The sequence below is a fragment of the Solanum dulcamara genome, chromosome 7 (genome assembly GCF_947179165.1).
Source record: "Solanum dulcamara chromosome 7, daSolDulc1.2, whole genome shotgun sequence".
NCBI classification, from domain to species: Eukaryota; Viridiplantae; Streptophyta; class Magnoliopsida; order Solanales; family Solanaceae; genus Solanum; species Solanum dulcamara.
This window is the reverse complement of record NC_077243.1, coordinates 12,329,761-12,349,907: the sequence shown is the minus strand read 5'-3', so window position 1 is coordinate 12,349,907 and position 20,147 is coordinate 12,329,761. Positions and strand designations below refer to the sequence as shown.

Genomic DNA, 20,147 nt, shown 5'->3' with positions numbered 1-20,147 from the left:
TCTGTGTATTTCTTCTCTCAATCACTGTACAAGACTCAAGAATATATAGACATAGTCTATTCTATCCTAAAAATGTATAAACTAGGAAATTAATGTAATATGTATTTACACTTGTCACTTTACTATTTGTTTTCTTGTAACAAACTTCAAACGGCTATCAAGTGCCATAATTGTGCAATGGCCAAGAAATATTTAGAATTGTGCAGCTATTGCACACAATTGGATGGTTCTGATTAATTTGATCAAATAGGTGATCTTTGGATCTATTGCGTCCTTTTGATCTTTTGTATATCCTTGTTGCTTTGTCTGAAGCTATTTGACCTTTGAGGTTCATTTTTAACTTCATCTCTTTTCATCTCCTTCTTTCCTTTATCATCATCTGTGAAAACACCATGGCTCGAATCACTGAGTTTATGTTGCCTTTGAATCTCAACAGTATACTGTATAGTATATAACCGTTAATTATTATGATAATAATGCTGAATCTCTTTAATCACCTACCACTAATATGCTCTTCAAATACAAATTAATTTAGTCATTAATCATTTGGCCACATTAATGCATATAGGTTATTAAATTATAATCCTATTAAATGATAAATAATAGATATATACGAAAGTCAATTTACGAAAACATCCTTCAAACCTGGTGAATTTGAATCTACTCGACATGGAGTATCACTTGGGGGGAGTTTTTCTTATATGTTACGAGCTTCTTTGCTCTTTGAAGTTTTCTAGCAATTCGGAACTGGAATGATAAGGTTAAAGGAACTTTAACAGCAACAACTAAATTTCACATTTCAGTTCAAATTTAACTTTTATATTGTAACGTAAAGATAAGGTTAATTATTGCATTTGGTTCCGACAGGTTTCTCAATAGATAAACTTTCAAAGAAACTGGAACGAACTTTTTGACGAGATTTCTCATGGGTCAATTTTCCGTTATCTATTCGCCCAACTTTTTATAGGTTCAAATGAATTGAACTAATAAATAAGTTTGGTAATGCAGGCCTAGCTGTTGATTATCCGAATTCAAGTCAATATAAATTGGTCACCATCAATAAGCTGGCTGAAAATTCCAACTTGTCCTACCAATTTCACTTACTTTTATCGGAGTAATCTGACTTGTGGCATAAAATTCAACTAAGAACCAATACTTTCATCTCTTTATCCTTTGGCAATCCACTTGTTTACTGGTGTATTGGCTCAGAAGTGACAGTAGTTTTCTTGCTTATGATACACAGAGAGAAGAGTTTATACTATTGACCATCGTGAGTTTATTGATCATTTTGATTTCAATAACTTTTGACTGGTGGCGATATGAGGCTAGGGATGGCACAATGTTTACTTACTCTTGTATGCATTTTCAAAAAGTCCATTATGGACTGTCCATAGTCATTGGTGCTTATGATAACGCAAGCAGCGGTTCAAGTGTTTCTCACACTTTGGACAACTTCGTTTCTGGTCCCGACGGCATTACTAATGGCTCCCAGTCTGGATCACAACAAGCAGGTATTTTTTTTCTGGTAGAACGTCCCTTGACAGAGTTTTCAGAAGAGAACTGACTGGATTTATGTTAGGTACATTCTTACTACACTTCTCCACGGTCAGGAACCACAGAATTACAGTTACTCAATCCATCTAAGGGCATACTTGGCTTTATACAAGTTCTACCGTATATAAACAATTTGATGTCATTGTTTTTCTCACCGTTATGCTTATGCAGACATTGAAATTGAATATAAATCCACAACTTACAGCTTATAACTAGATGCACAGACATATGCTCTAAATTAGATGCATTTCCTTCTGTAAACAAGTTGAATTTAAACAAGGGAAGAAGACCAAGCAAGGGTATATGGCAATTCCAGCTTGTCCTATTCTGAATCAGTGAACTTACAGAGAAAAGATGGGGAACAAACTTGAGGTGTTACGACATATCGAGGTTAATGTATAAGATGAAAATAAATGACATATTTTAAGTGACTAACTTATCTACATAATAGGCACTTGAGAACGCACGCAAGCAGGGGCGGAGCCACCTTCTGTTCGGGGGGTCAGTTGAACCCCCTTCGGCAGAAAATTATACTATTAATACATGGTTAAAATATTTTTTTATGTATATATAGTAGATGTCGAACCCCCTTCGGCTAGTTCGTACGTCTACTTCTTCAAATTTTTTAACCCCCTTAATCAAATTCCTAGATCTGCCACTGCACGCAAAAAGAAAATTCCAAAGTTCGAACTAAAATCGTCTAATAAGAGCATTGTATCATGTGTTCAGATGCTCAATTGAAACAAGCCATAGTTCGAATGTCTAAATGAAATCTGCAAGCAAGTTTAAGAGGATATCAATGTTCCTAATCTATAATATAATGTGATGATATGATATGATATGACGATGAAATATACAGTTTTGGAATTCTAATTTTGGAAATATTCACTGGAAAAAGATTCACAAACACCATGATTCAAGAAATTTAGTCTCCATCATTTTGTGAAGAGAAAATTATCAAAAGAAGCAATGGTAAAGTATGAAACTTTCTTTCTCCCTTAATAACTGGACAACTCTAGTAATTGAAGGGGACCTCTGATTGTCGGAGGCTTATTACTCTCAATATTCTGCTTATGTTTCTCCTTGTTGATTTTGAAGAAGCATTTTCCTTTTCTTTTTTTTATCTGGCCTACCACTGTCATATTTGTATATCCTACATAACAAACTTGAGGGATTACCTTGTACACGCTGAAGAGCAGGTCCTTAGCAGGTCTCACGGAGGTGCTTGGTTGCAGTAGTTCAAGTTACTACAACAAAAGTGATATTTAGTGGCAATAGATTTTTCTTTTAGCAGCAATAGTGATAAGCTATGATTGCTCAAACTACGAACATAGTTTCAAGTTAGGCCTTTCTTCGATGTGATTTCCTTTCCCAGGTCTCGCGCTTTAGGCTCCCATTGAACATTTAGCAGCAATTGAGTTAATGTCATTGCATCCAGAGTCTTTAGCATACATACTCATATTATTGTCGCTAAATATAATATAGAAACAATTATAATATTGTCACTAAATCCTTTATTAGTTGTAGTGAGCTGAAATTTGTGTATGGTACATCATAAATGTATCAAATAGGACCAAATAGAAATAAGTGTTTTTATACTGAGTATATAAAATCTAAGGATATAGCACATTGGCCTAACTCAACCCCAAAAACTAGCTCATGAATAGAGGATTGTCTAAGTCCATATAAGCAAACCAACAGTCCAATCCCCAACAAATCTGGGACTTTAACTCACTTTAACACCCCTTCATGCTCAAGGGAAGCCCTAACGGGGATGAACCTGGCTCTGAAACCAAGATATGGTACTTGGGTCTAACTCAACGTATTTCAAAACCTAGATCATGATAGGAGGATTGTTCAATTCTATATAAGAAAACCAGTCCATTCTCCGGCCAACGTGATACTCTAACCCACTCTAACACTCCCTTCACGCTCAAACCCAACTGGAGCGTGGAGCGGGAGCCCAAATGGGGTTGAACCTTATATGGGCTTAAACAATCCGCCCCTTATTAGCTAGTGTCATATCTTTACATGGTATCACAACCATGTCCATTTGGACTTCCGGTCCACACTCCAATAGGACTTGGGCGTGAAGACGGGTGTTAAAGTGAGTTACAGTTCCACATTGGTTGGGGAATAGACTAGTAGTCTGCTTATATGGGCTTGATAAATCCTCTCCTAATAAGCTAATTTTTGGGGTTAAGCATAAATGTCATATCTTTACATAAACCAAATTCACAAATTGATTAAACACACTTATACTCTTAAGCGTGATATAATTATTTTGAACAATATATATTACTTGTTGTTTTGATTTCTTAGAGGGAAAGATTCATATAGGTCCATATATCTAATTCATTGATTGTTCACAAGGATCTGCCGAATCACTTCGGAGATTTCCCTAATAAAATTTTATACTATTTAACACCAACACGAACATGAACTCATTTTAGGTAAAACATTTGATATCTTCTTTTCTAGACTCGAAAAAGAGAATAGATAGAATTAAGGGAATGGAAAACGGCAACAAAGCAGAGGAACACAACGGTATATTAGTGAGTACAGAAATGCCAGATGCTATGGTAATGGAGATCATCTCCCGCTTGCCCTTGAAGTTTGTTGTTCAATGTAAACTTCTATCAAAAAATATTAAAGGTATGATTTCTCATCCTGAATTTTCCAAAACATTGTTCCAACGTCAAAAAGACACTTCCTCACAACTCATCTATTTAGTAAATGATGGGAGATTATTTAGACAATTCCCCAAAATCTCCTTAAACCCAATCAGTCAATCCGTGACAACTTTAAGCTATGACCTAGAGATTTTGGCCTCATGTAATGGCCTAATTCTCTTTGACTTTGAGAGAATTAGGCGTTACTGTGTTTTCAATCCCACAACTGGAGAGCACCAATTGATACCGTATACAGAGTCTCCAAGAAATGATTTAGAAAAAACAGGCCTAGCAGTTGATTACCCGAACTCAGATCAGTACAAATTGGTAACCATAAGTAAGCTGGTTGAAAATTTCAACTTGTTCTACAAATTTCACCTACTTTCATCAGAGCAATCTGGATTGTGGCGTGAAATCCAGCTGAGAACCAATACTTTCCTATCTTTACCCTTGGGTAGTCCACCTGTTTATTGGTGTGATTCTCTTTATTGGCTCAGAAGTGACGGTAGCGTTCTAGCTTTTGATACGAAGAGAGAAGAGGCTATACTAATTGACCGTCCTGAGTTTCTTGATCATTATGATCTCAGCTACGGTAGAATTTTGACTGGTGAAGATATATGGCTAGGGAGGGCACAAGGTTTACTTACCCTTGTATGCATTTTCAGAAAGTACATAGTCTTTGCTGCTTATGACAGTGCAAGCAGCCGTTGGAGGGTTTCCTACACTTTGGACAACTTTGTTTTAGGTCCGGAAGGCACTATTATTGGCTTTCCAGTCTGGATCGACAGCAAGCAAGTGTCTTTTCTGGTACAACGTCCCCCAACATGGTTTCATGATCTATACGAGTATGATATTAACATTAATGGGTACGAAAATGCTGCAGTGCTGGACACAGTTGACTATCCCATGTATTGCTTCCATCCAACATTAGCTTGTGTCCATAAGACGCCCTCCAATAATGTAACGGCTGCTCAGCAGGAGTATATTGCTGCAAAGTTGGATGATATCAGAAGATTTATTATCGAAGGTACCAGTTAATTAAGTTCAATTTTGTATTTTAGTTTTTGTGATGTCCTAAATGAGACTTAAGGTCAGATATCATGTGCCTTCTTTGTTTGACTTCAGTGGCATTTTCTAACTGCTAGGTCTGCTTTTTTACTTGAAACAAGTCTAAATCATTTCTAATCTTTTCCTATTTTGTTTTTCCATCCAAGAAGAAAGTTCATCAGAGGAATCATCATCATCAGAAGAAGAAGCAGCGGCAGGAGGAGGGGGAGGAGGAGGAGAAGAAGAAGCAGCAGCAGGAGGAGGAGGGGGAGAAGAAGAAGGAGGAGGAGGAGGAGGAGGAGAAGAAATATTGTAATAGACCTGGCTTTCTGCCCTTCATTATCTTCAATAATGATTACTTTCTATCAAACATGACTTTATTTGTAATTTCTGGGAGATTGAGGGCATTGTTAAATATTGTAATAGACGTGGTTTTCTCTATGCATTTTGAATAGAAACTTCTTCTTTCTTTTTTTGCAACTGCTGCACATTTTAAGTGACGAATTCGTATAAATGAAAGATTTTAGCCTCGCCAGGGGAAGATGTTTGGCGAATCTTCCATTCAAAATTTGCTTGACATAATTTGTTTGAACCTCTTTCTTCTTCAGATTAATAGGGTATTGTCTAGAATAGCTCATGTATGTCTAGAAACATTGTCACCATGACCATTTGATCCTGCCTTGTGATCTCCTAAGAAGTCTTAAAGATACTTAAGGTCAGGATTAACTATTTCTTTCAAATCAGCTGATTCTGGAGCAGGGACAAGAGAAGCACCTTCAATGTATCCCATCTTATTTTGGTTGAGAGGACTATGAGAATGGATCTCCTTCATGCTCCATAGCCATTTCCATCGAAGGGGGTGAGGACAAGAGTCATCCCCGGTGAATCTGATGCAAGAAGAAAAAGGAACTGGTTTGATCTATCACCACAGAGCCTCCATTCCCAGAGGTTGCTTCAACTGTGGGAGTGGTGTTATCGTCTATTTCAGCCATTTGGATTGAAGGGGAGTGAATGTGAAGAAGGATGGAAGGATGCTGTATTAGAGGAGATTGAGGGCGTAGGCATTGAATTTCCAAGGGATTGCAATGGGGCGGGGCGGGTTTAGAGCTATGCGGGGCGGGCAGGTTTAAAGTTATGCAGGGCGGGGTGGGTGTGGGGCAGGTTGAAGTAATTATTTTTAAAATTAATGTGGGCGGGGCGGGTTGCGGGTTTAAGGTACTAAATAATAACCTAAAAATAATTAAATCTTTGTAATTATTAAAAATCAAAGATATAAACTTTTTATATTAAACTTTGACTTTAGTTTTAACTTTTTTAAAAAAATAATTAAATTAGACGTGTCTAGTGAATTGTTAGTTGTTGAAATGTTAATTAGAAACAGTTGATTAGCGATTAAGAAATAATTGTTGAAATGTTAACTAGAAACAATTAATTAGCTGTTGATGTTGATTAGCGAAAAATGAAAAGAAAAGTTATGAATTTTATTTTTCATATTAAACTCAATTAAAAAAAGAAAAAGAAAACTTAAAAATTTATGCGGGGCGGGGCGGGTCTATGCGGGTTGAAAATGAAATAAATTGTAATGCGGGGCGGGGCAGGGCGGTTTAAAAAATTTACGGGTCGAGCTCCCGCCCCGCCCAGCCCCATTGCCATCCCTAGAATTTCCTTTACAGGGGTTTCGTTGTCCTTCAGGGAGTTGTTCTTTTGCAATCCTCTTGATCTGAGGAGAAAATACCTTCAACTTACATCCTTAAAAATGATTTTGAAGAAGCATTTTCCTTTTTTCTATTTGCCATATTTGTATATCCTACGTAACAAACCTGAGGGGATTACTTGTTCAGGACAAAAAAAATTCAAAAAATTGAAATATCATCTTCTTAAGCCGTATGATTGATCTATGATCTTTTTATATCCATTTAGAGAACCCAGCCTACGTACTTGCCCCCCTGAAATGACTCGACTATATTCAACTTCATTCTCATATTGCACCCACTGTCAGGCTTCCATATATCACAGTGCTATTTAATTTCCAGACCAAGAGGGACATTCTCATTAAACTTGTCCTGTCCTTTCGAATCCCACTTGGGTTTTGTTAAATTAATTTGGGAAGATATTGCCTAATCTTTCACTCAAAATTTCTTGTTACTTAAAGAATCGGATGCATCTAAATAAACGACAGAAAGATTAGTTAACTGAGGGAGAACTCAGCATCTACAGAAAGATTGATTCAATCTCTGCTTAGTTAGCAATTCTCATTAACTAATGTTGTGTTGATGAAATAATTTTCTTATTGAGAAGGGAGACATCCTTTGAGGTCTGAATTAGTAAATCAATAAACGCAATTCTCTGTAAAAAGTTACTAGAAATTGTCGCAAGAATGAAACGACACACAGTTCCATTTAAAAGACACCTATTCATTTAAAATATTTATTATTTATTATTTTATTATTATTATTATTATTTAAACAAAAGAAATTCTCTGTAAAAGTTTAGTAGAATTTGAATTCAAATAAAACTGCTGGTAACTAAATAATGAAGCGACACATCAAGGAAAGAACACACCCTTTCATTTACAAGACTTTTCTTCCTTTAAATACACCTCTTTATTTAAATAAAATTCAAGCATAACAAATGACAAGAGAGCAGAAGAAATATATTATGGAATTTCGGGATGATATCCTTTGGGAGATCATCTCCCGCTTGCCCTTAAAGTTTGTTGTTCAATGTAAACTTCTATCAAAAAATATTAATAGTATGATTTCTCATCCTGAATTTGCCCAAAATTTGTACCAACGTCATAAAGACATTTCTACACAACTCATCTATTCAATAAATGATTGGAGATTATTCAGACAATTCCACAAAATCTCCTTAAACCCAATCACTCAATATGTGACGACTTTATGCTATGACATTGATATTTTGGCCTCATGTAATGGTCTGAATCTCTTTGACATTGAGATTTTGGCCTCATGTAATGGTCTGATTCTCTTTGACTTTGAGAAAATTAGGCGTTACTGTGTTTTCAATCCCACAACTGGAGAGCACCAATTGATACCATACCCAATGTCTTCTTTTGCACATGATTTAGAAAGAACAGGCCTAGCTGTTGATTACCCAAATTCAGATCAATACAAATTGGTAACCATCAGTAGCCTAATTAAAAATTCCAACTTGTTCTACAAATTTCACATACTTTCATCAGAGCGATCTGGCTTGTGGCATGAAATCCAACTGAGAACCAATACTTTCACATCGTTACCGTCCAGTAGTCCACCTGTTTATTGGCGTGATTCTCTTTATTGGCTCAGAAGTGACGGTAGTGTTATAGCTTTTGATACAAACAGAGAAGAGGCTATACTAATTGACCGTCCTGAGTTTCTTGATCATTTTGATCTCAGCTATGGTAAAATTTCGACTGGTGAAGATATATGGCTAGGGAGGGCGCAAGGTTTACTTACCCTTGTATGCATTTTCAGAAAGTTTGTAGTCATTGCTACTTACGACAGTGCAAGCAGCCGTTGGAGGGTTTCCCAAACTTTTGACAACTTCGTTTTAAGTCCGGAAGGCACTATTATTGGATTTCCAGTCTGGATAGACAGCAAACAAGTGTCTTTTCTGGTAGAACGTCTCTCGACACAGTATCATGATCTATACGAGTATGATACTGAGATCAATAAGTACAAAAATGCTGCAGTTTTGGACACAGTTAATTATCCCATGTTTTGCGTCCATCAAACGTTAGCTTGTGTCCATAAGACGCCCTCCAATAATGTAACGACTGCTGATCAGACATATATAGCTGCAAAGTTGGATCTCATCAGAAGATTTATTATGGAAGGTACCAGTTATTTTCAGTTCAATTTTGTATTTTAGTTCTTGTGATGTCCTAAATGAGACTTAAAGTCAGGATTAGCAATTCCTTTCAAGTTTATGTTTAAAACATCTCAACTGAGCCAATCGACGTTGTCATAGAGATATTGCGTGCCTTCTTTATTTGACTTCAGTGGCATTTTCTAATTTGTAGGTCTGCTTTTTTACTTGAAACAAATCTACATCAATTCTAATTCTTATCAAATTTTGTATATAACTTTGGCCAGGTATTTCCATCCAAGAAGAAAGTTCATCAGGTCAATCATCAGCAGCAGCAGATGTAGGAGGAGAAGAAAAATAAGTATTGTAATAGATGTGGCTTTGTGCCCTTCACTATCTTCAATCATGATTACTTTCAACATGACTTAATTTGTTATTTCTGGGAGATTGAGAGCATAGTTAAATATTGTAATAGACGTGGTTTCCTATATGCATTTTGAATAAAAACTTCTTTCTTTTTTTGCAACTGCTTCAGATTACAAGTGATGAATCCCAATAAATGAAAGATTTTAGCATTGGCAGGGGAAGATGTTTGATGAATCTTCCATTCAAAATTTGCTTGATTTGATTGAACCTTTTTTTTTTCAAATAGAAATCATGAGACTTCCACTGAAAAATGACTTTTCTGAAAAGTTGTGACTTTTTGAAGAGCTGCGGCTTTTCTAAAAAGTTGTGACTTTTTCGAAGGGTTAGGACCTTTCCGATAAGGCATAATAAGCACATGTTCACAATACCCTTTGCTAACTTTCCTCTCATTTTCAACAATGAATTTTATGAACTTCTTCTTATTCTGCACAAACAAACTCTAGTGTACTTTACTGCTGTTGAGTGGTTCGCTAACACCATGGTTTTAGGTATCAATACACCGATGAGTAAATCGTTCTATCCTAGGAGGATATATTCCATTAACCTCGGGTACTTGAGGGGAATAATTTCCTTAAGGACATACTGTATATTCAGTGGGCTCGTTTTCTTCTGTCTATTTTTTCTTACACATTTTGTTTTCATTACTAATTTTAATTTTTGATTTTGGAAACTTGCAAGAAACTTTGTTGTTTATTATTTCTGTAAAAGTTTTTTGTTCTACCTATTAAAGTTTTGTAATACAAAAGTTTTTGTTCTAAGTGGTTTTCTAATAAAGATTGGACAACAATCTTAAGGGAATTATACTTTATTTTGTATTACAAAAGTGTTCTACCAATAAATATGATTCTATGATTTGAGAATCAGTAAGATAATGATTCACAAGAATCTGATACGGAGGAAAAAGAAGAACGGTGCGACTCATGGGAAAATTAGAGGACTTGACTATAAAGATGTCCATAGCATCAAAACAACGGATTAAGGAGAAAGTGACAAGAAACGGGTTCTACTTCCTTTACTCTTGTCTTTTAATTTTCTACCCTTTAAAGTTTATGAATATCATTATTTTTATAAATGTTAAGGTAGACGTTTATCATTTGATGATCTCAAAGTATACTCTAATATTATATTTACATGGCAAACATATTAGTTGATATATTATTTGGTAGCATGTATGAAATTAGTGTTTATACTTGTGATATTTGTATTATGTCTGGGGGTTTTTAGACTAAAATCTTTTGATATTCTACTCATTCGATTTGAAGAATAGATAAAAACTTCACAAATTTACTAAACACTCTGTTTGAATGAATATTCCGACTTGAAGAGTATAAAAACTTCATCAAGAATATTAAGACTAAATGATTTGAAAAATATAAAAACTTCATCGTTATCCCAGAAAACTATTGTATATTTGGTTTCTAGAGATTAAAACCTCTTAGTTTTCTGCTCGTCTGAATTTGAAACTGATTTGAAGTCATAAAATCTTCATCAGCATTCAAAGTTCATTCAGTTGACAATTTGAAGAATATAAAAACTTCATCGTTAACTAGAAACAAGTTGTGCTAAGATGTAGTCTTTAGTTTACTATTTTAAATACTAAGTGGTCTGTCTAATTGTGACAGAAAGGAAAAAAAAAACTAGTGACATAAAATTAATGATTGTGTGCCTGCAAGAGTACCTCTATGAATTAAGCTTTGACATTTTGTAAAGATTGTCAAAGGGAATTGAAGCACTACAATTCTTTTGTAGAATATTAACTCCAAAAGAGGCTTTATGCTTCCAATGTATATTTTGATAGTATACATTTGAAAGAGTGATAAAATAAATATGTGAAATTATTTTCAAATACTTGAAAAATATTTTTGAGATCATAGTTAAAATGTGAGGATTCTTTGCTGGTGATTAAACTTAGTGTCTAATTTAAATTTGGAAGCACAAGATATTAAATTCAATGACATTCTTGTATTATGTTAGACCCACAAAATTCTTGGAATATATATGTTATTGTGATCGTTAGGTTTCTCTTTTACAAGTAGATGATATGATATGACTAGTAAGAAACCACCAAATTAAATATATATACTTGTTCAAAAGAGTTGTTTTCTCTTATGAAAGAGTGTCACTTAAAATGTTGTGATTTTTCATGAAAAATATGTCTATTAAAATACAACTATTTGTATAGATATGAATATTGGTGAAAAGTCATCTGTCATGTTTGTGTCATAAAGAAGCATTCGTTTTATGCGCTCTTATTGGACCCGTGAGACTAACTTTAAATAACGTTTGTATTTGATAAAGTTGTAATAAATAAGAACAAAATATTTGTAGGAAAAGGTTACCTTATGGAAGGTCTTTTCAAACTCAATATTTATGTTCCTTCTAACTTGCTTGAGTCAAAATGTTTATGGCATGAATGTTTGAGACATGTTAATTACAAAACCTTGTGAAAACTAATCAATTTAGAAGTTTTGCGTAACTTTGAATGCAATAGCTCAAAAAATGTCAAGTTTGTTAAGTATGTTAAGCATTCTTATAAATCTGTTGAAATGAATTCCAATCCTTTAGAGTTGATTCACATTGATATTTTTGTGATATGAAGTCAATACCATCTCGTGGTGGAAAAAATATATTTAATAACCTTTATTGACGATTTCACTAGATATTGTTATGTCCATTTGTTAAATGGTAAAAATGAAGAAATAGAAACATTTAGACAATATAAAACTGAAGTTAAGAATCATTTAGGTAAAAGATCAAAATGATAAGAAGTGATAGGGGTGGAGAGTATGAATCTCCTTTTGCAGAAATATGTTTGGAAAATGGAAACGTTCATCAAACTACTGCCCCATACTCCTCTCAATCTAATGGAATTGCAGAAAGGAAAACTCGAACTTTGAAGAAAATGATGAGTTTCTTACTTATAAGTTCAGATTTACCACAAAAATTGTTAGGGGAAGCTATCCTTACAACAAAAATGTAGGAATGTCTAGACAAAGTCCAAATTCCTCTCAAAAAGGGTCAAAATAGGAATTAAGATTGTGGACTGTGTTTTCATTGAATATGCTACAAATAGTAAAGCATGTGATGTTTGATTCATAATTTCGAGCATCCGAATAGTTATTACAATACGATAATTAAATCAGATGATGTTCAGTTCTTTGAACACATCTATCAATATAAAACTAGACTTGAATTGTCTAATGAAGGGTCTAAAAAACCTCGAGAAGAACCAAAGGAGAATGTACTTAATAAAGAGATTCCAAGGTGTAGTAAACGTCAAAGGACATCTACTTCCTTCGGATCTGATTTTGTAACATTTCTTTTTGAAAGTTAGCCTCATACATTAAAACAAATATGTCTTATACGGACTCATCCTTTTGAAACAAAATTGTTAATAGTGAGATTGATTCAATCTTTAGCAACCATACTTGGAAGTTGGTTGATCTTCCTCTAGGAAATAAGTTGTCACGCCCCGGGAGGGTACCCTAGACGTGACCGGCACTCGAAAGCCATTTCTGACCTTCAAGTGAACCACCTGATTCAGTTACTTCATCATTCAGTCACATACACTCAAAGGAGGGTTCAATCATAACATGCTATTCACAATATGGGGGCCGAAGGCCAAACATGTTCAACTCGACAAAATAAGTATAATAGGACTCCTCAAGATAACAGTCCAACCTCCCCACACTCTAGTCTACGAAGCCTCTATCAAATTCTAGAAGGTGCCAATGACAAGCCCTGGCTACCCAAAATAAAAATAAAGGAGACAACGCAACACTTTACAGGGAGCTCAAGATCCTCCGGAAGCTAGGAGGACTCACCACGTAGCTGGAAGTGTGTAGATAATCAACGGTGCGCCGGTTGATGATCTCTGGTACCTGTCTCTGCATCATGAAACGATGCAGGCCAAATGGCGTCAGTACGTGGAATGTACGAGTATGTAAAATGGCCGGATGAAACAAACATCAAGAAAACATCAATACCAACTCAGAACCTCAACTCATAAATAACTAACAACTCACTCAAGTGTCCTAAATCTAACAAGAAATAGTTTAGACGGGACCAACTCATAAGCCACTCAACTCAACTGACTCGGAGCACTATCAAGACCTAAATGGGAGTTTCTCTTATCCGACAATCATCACCTATGAGCCAGTGATAGTACAACAATCAGACGTTGTTGCCACGTCCGTCCATACCTTGCCAGGGCATGAACGCCTCCCTAATCATGGATACCATCGATTAGTCAAGTCCTATCGTTTCAGGATAATAAAAATGGGAAACATCTGACTTTAACTGGTTCGATCCCATGGGAAGCATCCGACTTTAACGGTTCCATCCCTACCTATGTTGGCAGCGTAGTTTCTGGGGTTCGAGTATGGACAGTACTCTCACCTGCTTTGGTGCTCGATACTCCTCCCATGACTCCATGCTCATAAAACTCCTCCAATCATCTCAAACAAGCCCTCACGGCTAGTTTCATGTAGGACATTGCAAACTCATCAACTCTATTCTCATTTCAACTCAATTAAGTCACAATGGCAAGTCTTATTTAGGACCTCGTCCACTCATCAATTCTATCCTCCAATCAACTCAATCAAGCCTCATTTAGATAAGCACTTATGACCTCCCCTCAAGACTCATCACAACTCTATAGCTTTAGCCCAACAATTCAAGTAAAATAGCACATTTAAGGACAATGACTTATACAACATAATCACATAGTTAAGGAGATCAACGAAACCTATTAACAAGTCATCTCCATCAACTCATACTAACATGAAGGTTTTAGGAACTCTTAGCTCAACAACATCAACACAAATAGGATCAAATTAATAGGAGACAAAACTCATTCAAACACAAACCATACCAAGAAACTCCATCCTCATAGACCTCTAACCTCAAAGCAAGAGTAGGGCACATGGGTGGACTTATCCCATGTTTTAGATAATCTTACATACTTTAGAATAGATTCTTGAAGAAGCCTTGTTGTTGGGTATTCAATGGAAACTTGGAGTCTTGAAGATCTTGGAACAATTCTTTGTTGGAAATGGAGGAGAAGAAGAAGAAGAAGAAGAAGAAGAAAGAGGGATTTCTAGGGCTTTTTAGAGAGAGAGTGAGGGATTGGAAATAGTCCCAAATTATGCTAAGGCTGATACATATATAATTTGGGACAATTCCCAAATTGCCCCTCCTCAAAAGTTCTGAAAAATAGGCTAAAACGCTCCTGGCGCGATAGTGGCACGTCGCGCTATTGCAACGCCAAGCCGATTACGCCTAAAACCTGCACACCTCGTAGTGGTGCGTCGCGCTAGGGACCAAACTACTGAGGCATGTTTCTGGCGTGATAGTGGTGCGTCGCGCCCTTACAGCGCCAAGGCCATTTTTTCTGGGTTCTGGAGATTAGGCTTGAAAAACCCTACACAACTTTTAGTGGCGCGCCGCATCAGAGACTAAACTACTGAGGCATGTTTCTAGCGCGATAGTGGCGCATCGCGCCCTTACAGCGCCAAGCCCATTTGTTTTCCAGAAATTTCAATCCAGGCCTGAGATCCCTACCGTGCTAGTTTGTCTTAGGATCGTCCTATATTTCGACTCCGAACATCAAAATTTACATTCTTGGTGGCGTTGGAAAGAAGACTCGACAACCTTTAATTTGATAGGTCATGGGCCACCCAAATTGTCGTCCTTAAAAATATAGGGTCATTAGAAGTCGATCCCTTATACGAACTCATCCTAAAACTTAGCCACGACGGATCTTTTGGACTTAGCTTGGTCTTAGGGGTCCTTCATGACCCCACATCACCTCTAACGCTGGTCAATTTCTCAAAGACCCATCTCAACTCATGCATACGCTCCTCAATACTCGAGTTCGACCCCATCCATATACAAGAAGGGTCCGAATCTTAGGGGAATTTTTTTTAGGGGTGTTACATAAGCATTTAGGTTCAAAGTGGATCTTCAAAAGAAAAATAAAAGTTGATGGAACTATTGACAAATACAAAGCAGACTTGTTGTTAAAGGATTTAGACAAAAAGAAAGTCTTGATTTTTTTTGACACATACTCGACAGTAATGTTAATTGCATTAGCTGTGATATATGGCCTTCAAATTTATCAAATGAATGTCAAAACAACTTTCTTAAATGAAGAATTGGAGGAATAAATTTACATAAAACACTCGAGGTTTTTGTGGTTCCCAGTAAATAAAAGAAAGTGTGCAAACTTGTAAATCACTTTATGGACTAAAACAAGCACCCAAACAATGACATGTTAAGTTTGACCAAACTATCTTGGCAAATGAATTTAAGAATGATGAATGTGATAAATGTGTTTATGTTAAAGACAATCCAAATCACGAGGTCATTGTTTGTTTTATGTTGATGACATGTTAATCATCAGTAAAGTCACTTTTGACATAAATGCTACTAAATGTATGCTACAAAGCAACTTTGATATGAAAGATTTTGAAGCTGGTGATGTGATCTTAGGTATAAGAATCCTTAGAACTTCACAAGGTTTAGCATTGTTACAGTCTCATTATATCAAAAAAGGTTCTTCACAAGTTCAAGTATTTGGAGTTTAGTACTTCTAAGACTTCGATAGATATGAGTTTTGCACTTTAAAAGAATGAAGGTAAAAGTGATTCACAATTGGATTATGCAAGAGTATTGGAAAGTATGATGTGTATCATGAATTGTACGCGGTCAGATATAACATGAGCTATTAGTAAATTGAATCGGTTCACGAGTAATCCCAATAAACCCATTAGATGACAATGAAAAGAGTGTTGGTGTAGTTAAAACATACTCAAAATTATGCCTTGCATTATAACAAATATCTAGTAGTACTAAAAGGATATAATGATGCAAATTGGATCACTGGGTTACATGAAGTAAAATTCACGAGTGGATATGTATATACTCTTGGTGGAAGAGCAGTCTCTTGTAAATCTTCCAAACATACATGTATCGCTCGCTCTACAATGAAATCTAAGTTTATCGCTCTAGATAAGGCCGGTGAAGAAGCTGAATGGCTCCAAAATTTCTTGAAAGATATTTTTTTCGCCCAAACCTTTGGTACCAGTATGTATATACTGTGATAGTCAAGTTGCAATAGGTAACGGCAGGGAGCATGATATATAACGGAAAGTCTTGTCATATAAGGCGTAGACATAATATCATTAGTGAACTACTCTCTAGTGGAATCATCACAATTGACAATGTAAATTCAATTGATAATGTGTCGGATCCACTTATTAAAGGCCTAACCAGAGAAGGAGTTGAGAGATCATCTAAGTAAATGTATTTAAGGCTTAAAACAAGTCATCATTGTGGTAATTCTACCTAGTAGGCTGGAAATCCCAAGAGTTAAGTGCAAGGAGATCAAATAAAGTTGTGACTAATGGTTCGGCATTGTCAAATAATTCAATCCATTCTCGTGATAAAGACAATGCTTAGAAACAAAAGATAAAACATTAAGGTTTTCTAACGAATTAATAAAACTTAAAGTTTTTTTTAATGATTTCTAGGTTTCGCAGATTTGACCAAATAGAGTATCTACGCGATAACACGGTTAGGAATCACCTATGTGAGTGTGAAGTGTAAGCCGCTTCAAAGAGGATGATAATAAAAGCCCATTCTCTATACACTTATGAAACCAGTAGGTGTTCATGGCTGAAATGAACACAACTGTGAGAACCATAGACGGTAAAGGATTGATTGTGTGACATGTGGTTGTCTAGGTATACACCAAATCTCGATGGTTCAAAGATATCAAATCTACCGATTGACCGAGTATATCCGACATATGTTCACTATGGAAAGTTCAAAGGAAAACCTACTTATCTAGATGCAATTAGTTCTTACTTGTAAAGTACACATTTGTCCATTTCTTTTTCTTAGAGTCATTCCCCATTGTAAAGTACACACTTGTCCATTTCTTTTTCTTAGAGTCATTCCCCATTCATGCAGGGGATTGTTGGGTTTTAAAATGTGTGAATGACATGTGAAGAGTTGTGACAAATAAAGAGTTGTAACTTTTCGAAAAAGTTCTGACATTTTGAAGAATTGCGACTTTTCTAAAAAGTTGTGACTTTTTCGAAGAGTTGTGACTTTTTCGAAGGGTTGGGACCTTTCCGATAAGGCACAATAATCACTTGTTCACATTACCCTTTGTTATCTATAATAGAGGGTTTTCCTCTCATTTTCAACAATGAATTTTCTAAAATTCTTCTTATTCTGTACAAACAAATTCTAGTGTACTTTACTGTTGTTGAGTAGTTCGCTGACACCGTGGTTTAGGTATCAATACACCGGTGAATAAAATTGCTCTATCCTGTGAGGATATATTCCATTAACCTCGGATACTTGACGAGAATAATTCAATAAGGACACACGGTGCATTCAGTGGGCTCAATTTGCTTCTTTTCAATATTGTGTCTATTTTTTCTTACAGATTTTGTTTTCATTACTAATTTTAATTTCTAGTTTTGAAAACTTGCAAGAAACTTTGTTGTTTATTATTTCTGCAAAAGTTTTTTGTTCAACAAAAGTTTTTGTTCTAAGTGATTTTCTAATACAAATTGGACAACAATAATTTCCTGTCATCTAAAAGTAATTTCTTGTAAGCCAACTCAAGCACTCCAGGGAGGAAAAGCTCAGTTTAACCATTTTCTCGACAATGTCTTTGTCAATCAAGCATCGTCATATGTTCTGTTTTTATTTTGTTCCAAAGTTTTTAGAACAGAACTGACTGGATTTATGTTAGTTACATTCTTACTGCACTCTTGACCACAGAATTACAGTTACTCAATCCACCTTCAGGCATAATTAGCTTTATGTAAGTTCTAACTTACATGAAACAATTTGATGTCATTGTTTTTCTCACCGTTGTGCTTATGCAGACATTACAATTGAATATAAATCCGCAACTTGCAGCTTATAACTAGATGCACATACATATGCTCTAAATTAGCTGCATTTCCTTCTGTAAACAAGTTGAATTTAAACGAGGGAAGAAGACCAAGCAAGGGTATATAGCAATTCCAGCTTAACCTATTCTGAATCAGTGAACTTACAGAGAAAAGATGGGGAACAAACTTGAGGTGTTACGACTTATTGAGGTTAATGTATAAGATGAAAATAAATGACACATTTTAAGTGACTAACTTATCTACATAATAGGCACTTGAGAACACACGCAAGCAGGGGTGGAGCCACCTTCTGTTCGGGGGGTCAGTCGAACCTCCTTCGGCAGAAAATTATACTATTAATACATGGTTAAAACATTTTTTTTATGTATATATAGTAGATGTCGAACCCCCTTCGGCTAGTTCGTATGTCTACTTCTTCAAATTTTTTTAACCCCCTTAATCAAATTCCTAGATCTACCACTGCACGCAAAAAGAAAATTCCAAAGTTCGAACTAAAATCGTCTAATAGGAGCATTGTATCATGTGTTCAGATGCTCAATTGGAACAAGCCATAGTTCGAATGTATAAATGAAATCTGCAAGCCAGTTTAAGAGGATATCAATGTTCCTAATCTATAATATAATGTGATGATATGATATGATATGACGATGAAATATACAGTTTTGGAATTCTAATTTTGGAAATATTCACTGGAAAAAGACCCACAAACACCATGATTCAAGAAAGCTTTAGTCTCCATCATTTTGTGAAGAGAAAATTATCAAAAGAAGCAATGGTAAAGTATGAAACTTTCTTTCTTCCTTAATAACTGGACAACTCTAGTAATTGAAGGGAACCTCTGATTGTCGGAGGCTTATTACTCTCAATATTCTGCTTATGTTTCTCCTTGTTGATTTTGAAGAAGCATTTTCCTTCTTTTTTTTTTATCTGGCCTACCACTGTCATATTTGTATATCCTACATAACAAACTTGAGGGATTACCTTGTACACGCTGAAAAGAAAAAAAATTGCAACATCATTTCCATAAATCCGATGATTAATCTATGACCTTTTTGCTCCATATAGAACCAAAAGTACTTGTCTTGAGCTGAGCTGAAATTATGTTTTGATGATTGACAAAAAATCAAAGAAGAGCAGGTCCTTAGCAGGTCTCACGGAGGTGCTTGGTTGCAGTAGTTCAAGTTACTACAACAAAAGAGATATTTAGTGGCAATAGATTTTCCTTTTAGCAGCAATAGTGATAAGCTATGATTGCTCAAACTACGAACATAGTTTCAAGTTAGGCCTTTCTTCGATGTGATTTTCTTTTCCCAGGTCTCCCGCTTTAGGCTCTCATTGAACATTTAGCAGCAATTGGGTTAATGTCATTGCATCCAGAGTCTTTAGCATACATACTCATATTATTGTCGCTAAATATAATATAGAAACAATTATAATATTGTCACTAAATCTTTTATTAGTTGTAGTGAGCTGAAATTTGTGTATGGCACATCATAAATGTATCAAATAGGACCAAATAGAAATAAGTGTTTTTATACTGAGTATATAAAATCTAAGGATATAGCACATTGGCCTAACTCAACCCCAAAAACTAGCTCATGAATAGAGGATTGTCTAAGTCCATATAAACAAACCAACAGTCCAATCCCCAACAAATGTGGGACTCTAACTCACTCTAACACCCCCTTCATGCTCAAGG

The 20,147-nt window shown here is 35.6% G+C and overlaps 2 protein-coding genes across 2 annotated transcripts; both read left to right on the top strand.

Annotated features, from left to right (window-relative positions):
• The first annotated feature begins 4,067 nt into the window (after positions 1-4,067).
• LOC129894519 (putative F-box protein At1g33530) lies at positions 4,068-5,589 on the top strand. Its single transcript, XM_055970230.1, has 2 exons — positions 4,068-5,259; positions 5,456-5,589. Exons 1-2 carry the CDS (start codon positions 4,068-4,070, stop codon positions 5,587-5,589), a joined length of 1,326 nt encoding a protein of 441 aa, XP_055826205.1.
• A 2,315-nt stretch (positions 5,590-7,904) lies between these two features.
• Positions 7,905-9,447, top strand: LOC129894518 (putative F-box/kelch-repeat protein At1g20790). Its single transcript, XM_055970229.1, has 2 exons — positions 7,905-9,114; positions 9,374-9,447. The coding sequence occupies exons 1-2, from the start codon at positions 7,905-7,907 to the stop codon at positions 9,445-9,447; spliced, it is 1,284 nt and encodes a 427-aa protein (XP_055826204.1).
• Positions 9,448-20,147: the final 10,700 nt, after the last annotated feature.